Source organism: Symphodus melops (assembly GCF_947650265.1).
Source record: "Symphodus melops genome assembly, chromosome: 7".
In the NCBI taxonomy this organism is placed as follows: domain Eukaryota; kingdom Metazoa; phylum Chordata; class Actinopteri; order Labriformes; family Labridae; genus Symphodus; species Symphodus melops.
The window spans coordinates 10,207,440-10,218,711 of NC_136697.1; the positions used below are offsets into that span (position 1 = coordinate 10,207,440).

Consider the following 11,272-nt stretch of genomic DNA (forward strand, 5'->3'; position numbering starts at 1 on the left):
GGAACTTTTCACTTATTGTAAGGTAAAGGAATGAATACTGCACTGTAAAAGTATTGTAAAGATGTATTTAGATAAAAGTGTGAAAGTATAATCAAAATATACCCAAACTTTAAGAGTATGCACTCTTATGAAAAATGCTCCCTGTCTTTGTGTGATAATATTAAATTATGTTTATTATTTCATCTGCATTAACGTGAAGGTTGTATGTGACTGCTGTGTGTTCAAGGTTTCATTAATTTAAGTACTTTATGAACTGCTGTGCTCTCATTGATTGAGTTCATTCTTCGAGATAGTTAAAAGTTGATTTAATTTAAGAACAAAAGTAAAAAAGGTATTCATTCAGTTTACCAGAAACAACATTGTATTAATACAATATTGTAAAAAGATGATTTTCCCTGAATATTAGTTGTATGAGAAATTGTAATCAAATGGGTCATATCTATGTCTGTCAGACACATGTAGTGAGACATATTATGAGATATATTATTTCCCTCTGAGTTGTAGAGGAGTTCAGTATAAAGTCATGTAAAACAGAAGGTTTAAGTGTTAGCACCCTAAACTGAACGAAGAGAATAATGATATTGTTTTGTTGTTGGCATGTATACGTAGTGACATGACGAGCAGGTACTTAAAAGTTTAAATGTTTAGTTTGTACTATGTACTTGTAAATATGAACCATTGAATATATTGGTGACGATCTTTGTGGTGATAGGCTGATGTGGATTGTTGAACCTGACCCCAATCCTTCAATAGAAGACTGTTATTATTAATTGATACATTTCATACTCAGTTCAAATGATGTAAATATGTTATGTAATGTGCCACATGTGTCTTAAACCAAGTCCTGTATGCAAACGTATTTGCTTTGCACTCTGTATATAGAGCACACTTTAAAATAGGCTGTGTTAAAAACAACTCAGACTTAATAATAACACTGCTGGATCAATTTGGGACTAAACACTGTGTTAACTTAACCCAGCAAAATGGATGACCTGTTTAAACAGGTTCATTTTAAGTATATTGCTGGTTTTCCTTTCACGTAAATTAGTTGAATATTCAGTTTAAATGTTGGTATAGTGAAATCTTGAAACGTTGCTATAAAAAAATCAACTTGATCAATTTTATGACTAAAAACATCTACAGAAAGACATATCTGCAAAGAAAAATGTGGACTACCCGGAACCAGAAGGTTAATTCTGATGGAAAATCTCGTAAAGAAAGGTAGGTTTGTGAGCTATCATACTCTTTCCATATTAACTATATGTGGATCATAGACATTTAAAAGCTACTGTGTTAACTAGCAGTGTTCATGTAAGTCAGCATGAGTACACAGTGACATATTGGGAAAAGAGACATTGGATCAATAACATCACATGGATGTGTTGGCCCATGATTCAACCATGAAGACACAGTCACATGTTTATGTACTGTATATATTCATTGTTGCAATGATGGAGAACAGAGGCAGCTAAAAAAAAAAAAAGCAGCTTGTTGACTAAACAGCAGGTGCAGTGACATTCCTTTTCCGTTCAAGCAGACCTCTTAGACAGACTGTAATCGTTGTTATCTTAGTACTATGAGTACCTGAAAGGCTACTCGGAAAACTGTGTTGGTATGAGTTGGCTATGATGTGGTATGGCTTGTTTAAGATGCCTGTGAACATTTTTTCATTTATTTCAGACTCAACCTTTGATATCATTCTTTTGAGAAGGCTCACTTTTACTCCAATGACTCCAGGTTTAACAAAAGGGCCTGGCAAGCATGGCCTAGTGAACTCATCTCAGCTCACAGTCTGGCACTGAATATGACAACATGAGACCCTCCACAGGCCTGCACAACACACACACACACACACACACACACACACACACACACACACACACACACAGGCTTCTGCATGCCTTTTATAAGGACACCACGGCTTGTTATGCACGTGGATTTAAAGCAGACAGACATAAAGTGCTGACCTTCTTCTGCTTGAACGTGTTGAACATTTACAGCTCAAGATGAATGGCATTCACTCCCACTACTCAAACACTGCTGCCAACTGTGGACATGACTGAAGGTGACTGAAGCAGGTGGCAAGCACACAAGTGACACACTTTTGAATGACCTATATACCTTAAAAGTCAAATGAAATTGAAAAACTATGACCCACTAAGACAGGGACATTAGCTGTTGAGTTCTTGAGACAGATTAAAAATGTGACACAAATGATTTTTTTCAAGTATACATAAAATGTTAACATTTATTAGCTTCATTATATTTTAATATGCAACAGAATTCATTAATTTTCTTTTATAATGTGAATCATGACAACAATTGTGTCATTAAATATGTAAAGGCATTAGCTCTTTGTTACCTGTCTCTGACCTCTAAAAATGTGTTGCTGGGATTAAATGTCAAGTTAACCCACTGGAGCAGGGGGTCCTAGGAAGGTTATCGGTTGACTGATACGGTGCAATTTACAGAGTACTCTTTGACTCTAAAGGTTTTCTTCTTATCAGTAGAGTGTTGGTTGGGTCTCTGGTCTGCATCTTGAAATGTTCTGAAGGAACTGTATAACACCTAAGATGCTCCCAGTGCTGTGTGAGTGTGTATAATTCGGACTGAATAAGAAGATGGGAAGCTTTTCCATCAGTGTATGTGTCTGTACTTGTGAGCACATTTGAAGTTAGAAACAACTCTCTAACTAAAGTCTGCTTTTAATTTTTTGATTAATAGGATATACAAAAAAATTAAACTCACTCTTGGCACCCTTTAAGCACCTTTGAGTCACGTGGATGAAATGGTTTATTATGTTTGTTAAGTGCACGTGCAGGTTTACAGCCTATGGTTTAGATGTGTCACAAAGTCAGTCATGTTGAATGATTAACGTTGTTTCACACTTAGTTAGTTAAGCATTGGAACAAAGACATTCCTATTGAGAGTCCGGTATGACAGGGTGTGTACATTTCTCATAGACAGTAAATTGTCGTTGTATAATGAAAGTGTTAATCTGATGTGCACGTGTGTACTGTTGAAAAAAAAAACACACATTTGCTTCAAGGCTATTATGTTGGTGTCATGTCTGCTATGATGCTACTATAAACATATAAGCTCATCTTATTAAAAGCTTTTTTATTTACAAGCCCAACATCAACAACTAAAGACGGGTGAATTTCTAAAATACATATAAGAAAGAAATAAAGAGAATAATTATAATTTCCTATGACTTTGCAGAATGGGCCTCATATTACAAAAGTCATTTATTTTAGTAAGAATGTAAGCAATGATCAGTTTTAATGACATTTGCTCTTAACTAAACTTAAACTTTTTTTTATAGTGTGCTTTTTTGCCTGTACAGCACTTTGGTCAACCAAGGTTGTTTTAAATGTGCTATAGAAATAAACTTTGATTGATTGATAAATTTAAGATAAACTACTCATGACAACATTAACGACCATCTGGTTATATTATATAAATGTATTAAGTGTGTTATTAATTTGCCTTCAAGTATACAAATTTGCAGATATGCATATAAACTAATGAGCTCACACATACAATGAATTTAGATGTAGGCCTGTGTGCAAGTACGTATACTGATCTGTCTGTATCATACCTGGTTACCATTCATACATTAATACTATTGTATACTTCTAAACGTATTAGACATTGATCAGATGCTTCTGAGATTCATATATTCAGCTTTTGTGGGACGAACTTGTGGGGAAGACTTCAAATCGAGCAGGCTGAGCAACAATGAAACTTATTTCATCATCCGGGGCTCTTTTACGGTCTTCAACGGTCGCTTAGCAACAATCAGTGGGCCGTACGAGTAAAGTCAGTAGCCAATAAAAAGGGGGCAGTGGGCGGGGCTTCTTGCGAGACGGGCGTCAGGAGGTGCCACACTGGACTCAATTCTTCAAACACCGTCAGGGACTGAAACAAAGCTGCAACCTTTAAGCATTAGTTCCAGGTTTTAATACAGCTTTCTGCACTCTGTTAGGAGGTTTTACCGTAACTCTACACACGGCTGGAGACAAAACATGTCGAACGTGAACTGGAAGCCCTTTGTTTTCGGCGGGCTGGCGTCTATGACGGCGGAATGCGGTGAGTGATGAGAGAAGAGGCGGGGAGGCCGAGCTGTGTGGAGACCTGCTAAGAATCGGCTCTTTCTGTCATGAATGACTGCTTTTCAATGATGATCAATGGTGTGTGTCGTTTTGTCTTGCAGGGACCTTCCCGATCGACCTGGCCAAGACACGTCTTCAAGTTCAAGGCCAAGTGGGGGACAGTAAATACCGAGAGATCCGCTACAGAGGCATGCTTCATGCTATAGTGAGGATAGTCCGAGAGGAGGGGCCCCTGGCTCTGTATTCAGGGTCAGTATATTCATATGTTTCGAGGGTCCATGTGACGTAAAGTGTGTTAAACCACCCCCTATAATGTCTTCCAACCCTAAAACAATCTACTGAAGTATTTGGGGGATTTTGTATACAGAGGGGAGGGGGGACAGCGGGTGTGTATTGTAACTAATGTCTTGTGTCCTGCCTGTCTGTATACTGCTACTGGATGCCTTGAATTTCCCTCGGGATCAATAAAGTATCTATCTATCTATCTATCTATCTATCTATCTATCTATCTATCTATCTATCTATCTATCTATCTATCTATCTATCTATCTATCTATCTATCTATCTATCTAGTCATTAAAATATCGCACACTGTTTGTAAATGTTTACACTTCCTCATATTTGTACACTTCTTGTTTTTCCTGTTCCCTTTATGCCCCTGTATCTAGAAATGTATATTTGCAACTTATTTGCCTGTTTTAGTGGTGTATTTTCCCCCCCACATGTGCTCATACTTTTGGGATTTTCATTTTTTGTTTGCATGATCCACAGCTGCATGTCAGTGATGACCTCTGTTAAACTGTAATGAAAATAAACTTGACTTTCACAGAATCGCTCCTGCCATTCTACGCCAGGCCTCCTATGGGACTATAAAAATCGGCACATACCAGAGCTTGAAGCGACTGTTTGTAGACAGACCGGAGGGTAAGTCCTAGTTTCCCTCTGTCTCTTCAACAGTCTGTAACACATGCAACATTCCTCGTGGAGAGAGGGGGCTGCAGATGTGCGTGTGACCTATTTAAAAGTGTGTCCTCATACTTTCATACCACAAGCTTATTGTGTGTGTGTGTGCGTGCAATGATAATAAACTGCAGCTGACTGTCCAGTGCATCATATCAAATGTTGCTTGTTCACAATAACAGCCTCCCACTCTTCTTCTCTTTCAGATGAGACGTTGCTGACTAACGTGATGTGTGGCGTTCTCTCTGGTGTCATCTCCTCCTCCATTGCCAACCCCACTGATGTGCTGAAGGTAGCTGATTGCACAGATTTTTTTGAACCCGTTTGTTACCGTTTAAATGAGCTTGCCTCCAGGGCAGTGAAGCCGGTTTGACTGTTTCTCTGCACGCAGGACTCTAAAAGAGCCGTGTGCTCTTGTTATGCATAAACTGTAGTTTCTCATGCAGGCTCGAGGACGACTGCATTTGAAAAACATAAATCTTGCTCCAGGATGTGGGTGCGAACGCTTGCACGTGAAGTCGATTTTGAAGGGCATCGAGATGCTATCAGAGCCCCACTTGTGGAGTATTTATAGGCTAACGACTCAACAGCTTAACATACTGTTCGGAAAATGATATGGGTGCACAGATATGATGTACCAGTGTCTCCTCTCTATTCCCTGTTGGTCTTACTGACTTCATGTCCACAGAGTGAGTTGAAGGGTTAACAGGGCTGCAGGTTGGGAACATTGTGATCGTTCTCTGGAGAATACACTGCAAACTGAGGCAGATCTGTGAAACAGCAGATCATTTCAAATGAAAACGAGGCAACTCGGGAGACATTCTGCTTGCCAAAGATCTCTTTACTTTCACATTCCCGAGTGAGCTCTGGTGCTTAGCCGGGGGAAGCTGCAGCATTCCGCTCTGGTTGTTCATGTTTTCACATGTATTTAAACGTCGCTTTAATACATTTTACCTCCACCTGTGATCCCAGATCCGCATGCAGGCTCAGGGAAATGTGATCCAGGGCAGCATGATGGGCAACTTCATCAACATCTACCAGGAGGAGGGAACCCGAGGCCTCTGGAAGGTACAGGAACGGCTGATAATTGCTTCATTCCTGCACATGACTGTATTTTATATGACTAATATAACATACTCCTTTTTTTTTTTTTTTTGCATCAGGGTGTCTCTCTAACAGCTCAGCGAGCGGCCATCGTGGTCGGGGTTGAGCTGCCGGTCTATGACATCACCAAGAAGCATCTGATCCTGTCGGGTTATATGGGGGACACCGTGTACACACACTTTCTGTGAGTCCCAGGAGGAACATCCTCGCCTCATGTGTTATTGTTACATCCCTGGGGGGAAATCACTCGTCAAAGAGGGCTGTTTAAACATCTTAAGGTGGAACTAAGACATTAGACACGGCCTTGTTGAACATGTTGGTGTTTGACTATTAGAACTGAGCTGCTTTATTAAGTCTCTGTAGTTTAGTTTACAAGCTTTGACATGTTTCTGCTTCTTAGTTTCTCTGTCAGTAGTTCTTGAACCAGGAGGTCTTAATCTAGGTTAGTGTTCTAACCTGCAGGGATTACAGATTCACTGCAGCACAAACCCCAGCTATGACCATTTGGAAGCACAAGTTTATGATGGGACAAATATCTCATCATATGAATCTCTGTCTTCTGGTCCTCAGGTCTAGTTTTGTGTGTGGTCTTGCGGGAGCTTTGGCCTCAAACCCAGTGGACGTAGTCCGGACACGCATGATGAACCAGAGAGGAGGAGCTCTGTACCAGGGGACAATGGACTGTATACTGCAGGTCAGAAACAGTCAAATCCACATCTGACAGCTGTTCCTGTTCAGTTTGTCTTTACAGACTAACTTTAAAAAAAAACACTTGACATGTTTTGTTAATGACTAGTGTTCCACTGATGTTCTGGAGGGAGCTTTTAAAGTCAGAGAATGGTTTACAAAAAAGAGTCAATAGAGTTGGAAAGACAAAAAAACAAACTATTTGTTGCTTTAAAGGGAAAACAGTGCTGCAGGATTGGACAGACCCAAAGCAACACCCTCAACACAAGCCTGAAGGGCTTTTCTGTTTACATAACAAAGGAGAAAATCCGCTTTGTGGTGAATAGAAGTTTGTGATACTTTTGAGTTTTTATCAGCAATATGATTTTCCACCAACACTACTTTGCGATTTATGTATTTTATTTTTAAACGTAAATGCAGTCGCTAAAAGCTGAAGTTAGTCTTTAAATAAACTAAACAAGGTTGCATAAGTTAAAGGTCACGCCTCTTGAACCTCTCTTGATGTCTAATGTCCCCGACCAACGCTGCAGTTTCATTGAGCCACTCGTTTGCTTGCAGCGTCTTTTCGTCGAAAAAAATGCGTAAAACTTCAAGACTTGGTTGTTTACTGGTGTTTAACGTCAACAAGCAACACATTACTAAAATGTCTTTAATTTGCTGTGGGAGCATTTTGCCAAAGTTTAAAGCAAACTAAAGAGAGCTGAAGGGAAATGCAGGCAGGTGAGCGAGGAGGACTTGTAGCAAACGGACAATACAGGCCACAGAGGGAGCTGCGAGGTCACCCACTAAAGATCTCTTTGAGCTTGTATTAATAAGGGACCTTATTTCAGGCTCCTGACCACACATGCCCCCAAAAACAATTGCCTTCAAAAGGAGGGCACAAGTCGGGGGGAAAAGCTTAACTCATTTGTAAGGAGTCATTTGTGCAGCACTCTGTATGATCCTCGATGGGGACTTAAAGTCAAAATGGTCGTTTGTTTTGGTGTTGACTCAGCCATGGAGGTCAAATTAAATCGTACTTAATGATATTTGTGCCTATCTTGGTAAAAAAACAAACAAACAAACAGCATGTCCTTAGAGTGAGCATCAGAGGATAAACGGATAAAAAGGGTCTTAAACATGTTTGTTCTCTTACAGACGTGGCGCTCCGAGGGCATCATGGCCCTCTACAAGGGCTTCTTCCCCAACTGGCTCCGTCTGGGACCGTGGAACATCATCGTATCCTTTAACCATCTCATTAGTGCGCCATTAGTCTGTTTACAAACAGAAAACCCTCTGTGATGCAACACCTGCGGGAGCTGCAGGAATGGGCGGGAAACGAGTAAATTGTGTTATGTACTCGGTGACGTCCAGGATTCCAGACCACGCTCGAGTGGAGGACAGATTATCTCATAATGCTAGTTAACTCTCTTATGTAACTTTGAAAGTACTACCTCCGCACCCCAAAGCCCCTGTTCAGAGAGGAGGTTTGGGGGGCCTCTACGGAGGGGTGGGAGGAGAGAGAGGTGTGAACTACCCAAGAGTTTCAGGGGGAAGTGAAGTGCTGGCAGCTCATCACCGCTCTCCAACCAGGCCTGAAGAAAGTAATGAGATTTATTGACTTGTTACAGCAGACTGAGGTAACAAGGGAGGCTTTGAGCTCGAGCACAGACAGAGCACAGAACTCCTCAGTGAGCCTCGACAGAAACATGTTCCTCTCCTCCTTTCTCTTTTGCTCCTTAACTCCAGCTCCAGTTCTTCCTCACTTACGAGCAGCTGAAGAAGATCGATGTGTGAATGACAGACTGAGACGGGGAAGAAGAGATGAGTATGAACGCACGCTTCGAGACGAGCTGAGAGGACCAAACACCGGGAATGGCTGTGCAGGGATCCTTAATGGAAGCACTGCACTGAGGGGCACAGTGTTGATGAAGACCCATATATAAGGGGTTGGTGAGAGTCTGCCTGCTTCCTGTTTGGGCAACATGCTGCCCAAAGCTTGTTGCCAGTGTCGAAGACGCACACATCTGATGTTTTAGCTCATGAAAATGCTATGTTATCAAGGTTAAAGGCTCCTTCAAATTGGTTAGTGGCCCTTCAAATTAAAAATGTTTGAGAAATTGAGGATGGTAAAGAGTCTAAGACTCTTCTTTATGAGGCATATCTTTTTTCAGATTTCAACATTTTAGTGTTGTCCAGATTTGAGTGCCTTAGCTTGTGATGCAGGCGGTCTGTGCCTGAGATGCATTAAGCCTGAGAATGTCTGATAGCAGCTGACAATCGCAGGGATCGTTCCCTTTTGAAAAGACAAACGTTTGTGTACCAACTCAGACTGTGATCTATATTTTGTGCTTTTCTATCATTCTTAATGTTTTTTTTTTTTTGAAAGGCGGACATGTTTGTTCTAAGAGTCTCTGGAGGATTTACGGAGTCAAGAATACATGCCGGTGTACTGTAATAAATGTCAGGCTCGAGTACAGTGTGGGTGCTCAGACACAGACGCGCATCACATGACCTTATGAGGCTAGACTGGGGGGGGGGAGGGGTCCCTCATGTCGGCGAGTGCAGACGGTAAATATAACCTGAGGCAGCTGTGGGGGGGAGGGGTCCACTCTTCACTCCCTGGGTCCTTGTGTTATTGTGCATTATACAGACTTACGTTTGCCTACATTTTATATCACCTACTGCTTTATGTTCGGACCAATGGAATATGCTTCTCAAATGTGCTTTATTTATTCATTAACGCGTTAAAATCCCTGCACATGATCCACTCCAGGTATATGTATTTTCAGAAACAGTATTTGCACGCTGTATGTTTAAATGTGAACTTGTGAAGAGTTATACTGCCGGCTACTGTGTCTATGTGGGATGCTATTGCTGCCAAAGTGAACGCCAGTGCAATTTTTGTCATACTTATGAAAGTGGTGTAAATGGCTGCTGTAGCCTGGAGTATTCAAAATAAAATATCGACAACACAACCGTCAGCGTGTCTTTACTTTCACCACAGAGTGGCGCTGTGGAGCCACGCACCGGACCTGCACAGCTACACCCAGAAGAAACCGCTCGCTGTTTGTGTCTTCATAAATGTAAAAACCCTCTAAACTTTGAGGCCACGGATCTAGCACAGTTGTGTTGTTTCTGAGGGAGTGCCCGGTATACCTCAAACACACGTTCACACCGATTCCCACTGACAATGATTTATGATTTATTCACAGGAATCTCACATGTAATTGCTCTTTTATTTCTGCTGGTAAATTCCCAGTTTTCCCTCATCAGAGCAGTTTTTGAGGCGATGACGGGAGCGCCATTGCAACGTCGGAGTGAACTTGGAGTCTCACGACGCGTCTGTGCCTTGTTCTTTTATTTAGGGAGCCTCACCAGGGGAAGTATTAACTGTTGTGACTGTTATTGCTTCATCTAAGCCAGCGGGAGATTTACTGACACATTATTGTTGATGTGACAATCATGGCTGCTCCACATAAAACCATTTCTAAACAAAGCAACAGAAAACAATACACAAAGAGTAACAGAACCTTTGTATTTATTCAACACAAGCTAAATTAATACTGCATGTTAATGGTACTTAAAGCGAGCAGCTGTGTCTTTTAAGACGTATCCCAGCTATAGTTCTTAAAAATCCACGTGGACAGGTTGGGAAGTATATTTTGTGGGTAAAATACAAATGAACACAAATAATGAGAAATGAGAGGGTGAATAAAAACAATTGTAGAAACTGTTATCCACATTCATAAACCTCAAAGCTGCTCAGAATAGTGAAACATAAACTCCATGGCTTTTGTACTGCCTTCAGCTCCTATAAAAGCAAAAACAAAGACACACGAAACAGAGGACAGTCACGATAAATACAGAAATAAGATGATAAATGAGCAAAATATTATAAAGTTGTTCTGACAGCTTATTGATACTGGTATCTGTAATAATACATGAGTGAATACCCAACTGTGTTCAGTTAAACTCCCTGTCTCTCTACTATCATTGTGTTTATTTGCTTGATGTGATGGAGTTGTACCCTGTATCGGCCAATACTCAAAACTGGGTCAACAGTAAAATGGTTCCTACTGTCCTCTTTGTCTGGGGAATTGTACAAAACAGGGGGTTCAGAATAAGACAGACTTTCACAGGTTTGAATTAATATCCTGGCTTTGTGTAAACATATATGTTGTAAACTTATCAATTAAAGCCTCAATTGACGGTTTAACTGTACAGCAAGCTTACATACAATAATAATAATAATGGCATGAAGAGGTTTCCACTATTTTTCAGGCTTTTTAGAAAATGTGTTACTTTTGTGTGACTGAGATGTAGGCCTCGCTGAAGAGGGACAAACAAGTTTCTTACTGACAACTCTAAATGTTAGTAAAACAAATGATTCGTCGTCCTGAGTACACCACAGGATTGCACCTGCA

The 11,272-nt window shown here is 40.7% G+C and overlaps 1 protein-coding gene across 1 annotated transcript; it reads left to right on the top strand.

Moving 5' to 3' along the window:
* Positions 1-3,848: 3,848 nt before the first annotated feature.
* Positions 3,849-9,823, top strand: LOC306826520 (kidney mitochondrial carrier protein 1). Its single transcript, XM_079347884.1, has 9 exons — positions 3,849-4,092; positions 4,217-4,364; positions 4,945-5,039; positions 5,282-5,367; positions 6,048-6,143; positions 6,239-6,363; positions 6,750-6,873; positions 8,004-8,084; positions 8,601-9,823. The coding sequence occupies exons 1-9, from the start codon at positions 4,029-4,031 to the stop codon at positions 8,640-8,642; spliced, it is 861 nt and encodes a 286-aa protein (XP_079204010.1). The 5' UTR covers positions 3,849-4,028; the 3' UTR covers positions 8,643-9,823.
* The last annotated feature ends 1,449 nt before the right edge of the window (positions 9,824-11,272 follow it).

Coding starts and splice junctions, on each gene's coding strand:
- LOC306826520 (XM_079347884.1), top strand. CDS start 4,029: ATGTCGAACGTGAACTGGAAGCCCTTTGTTTTCGGCGGGCTGGCGTCT. Junction 4,093..4,216: donor GTCTATGACGGCGGAATGCG/GTGAGTGATGAG, acceptor TTTGTCTTGCAG/GGACCTTCCCGATCGACCTG. Junction 4,365..4,944: donor CCCCTGGCTCTGTATTCAGG/GTCAGTATATTC, acceptor TGACTTTCACAG/AATCGCTCCTGCCATTCTAC.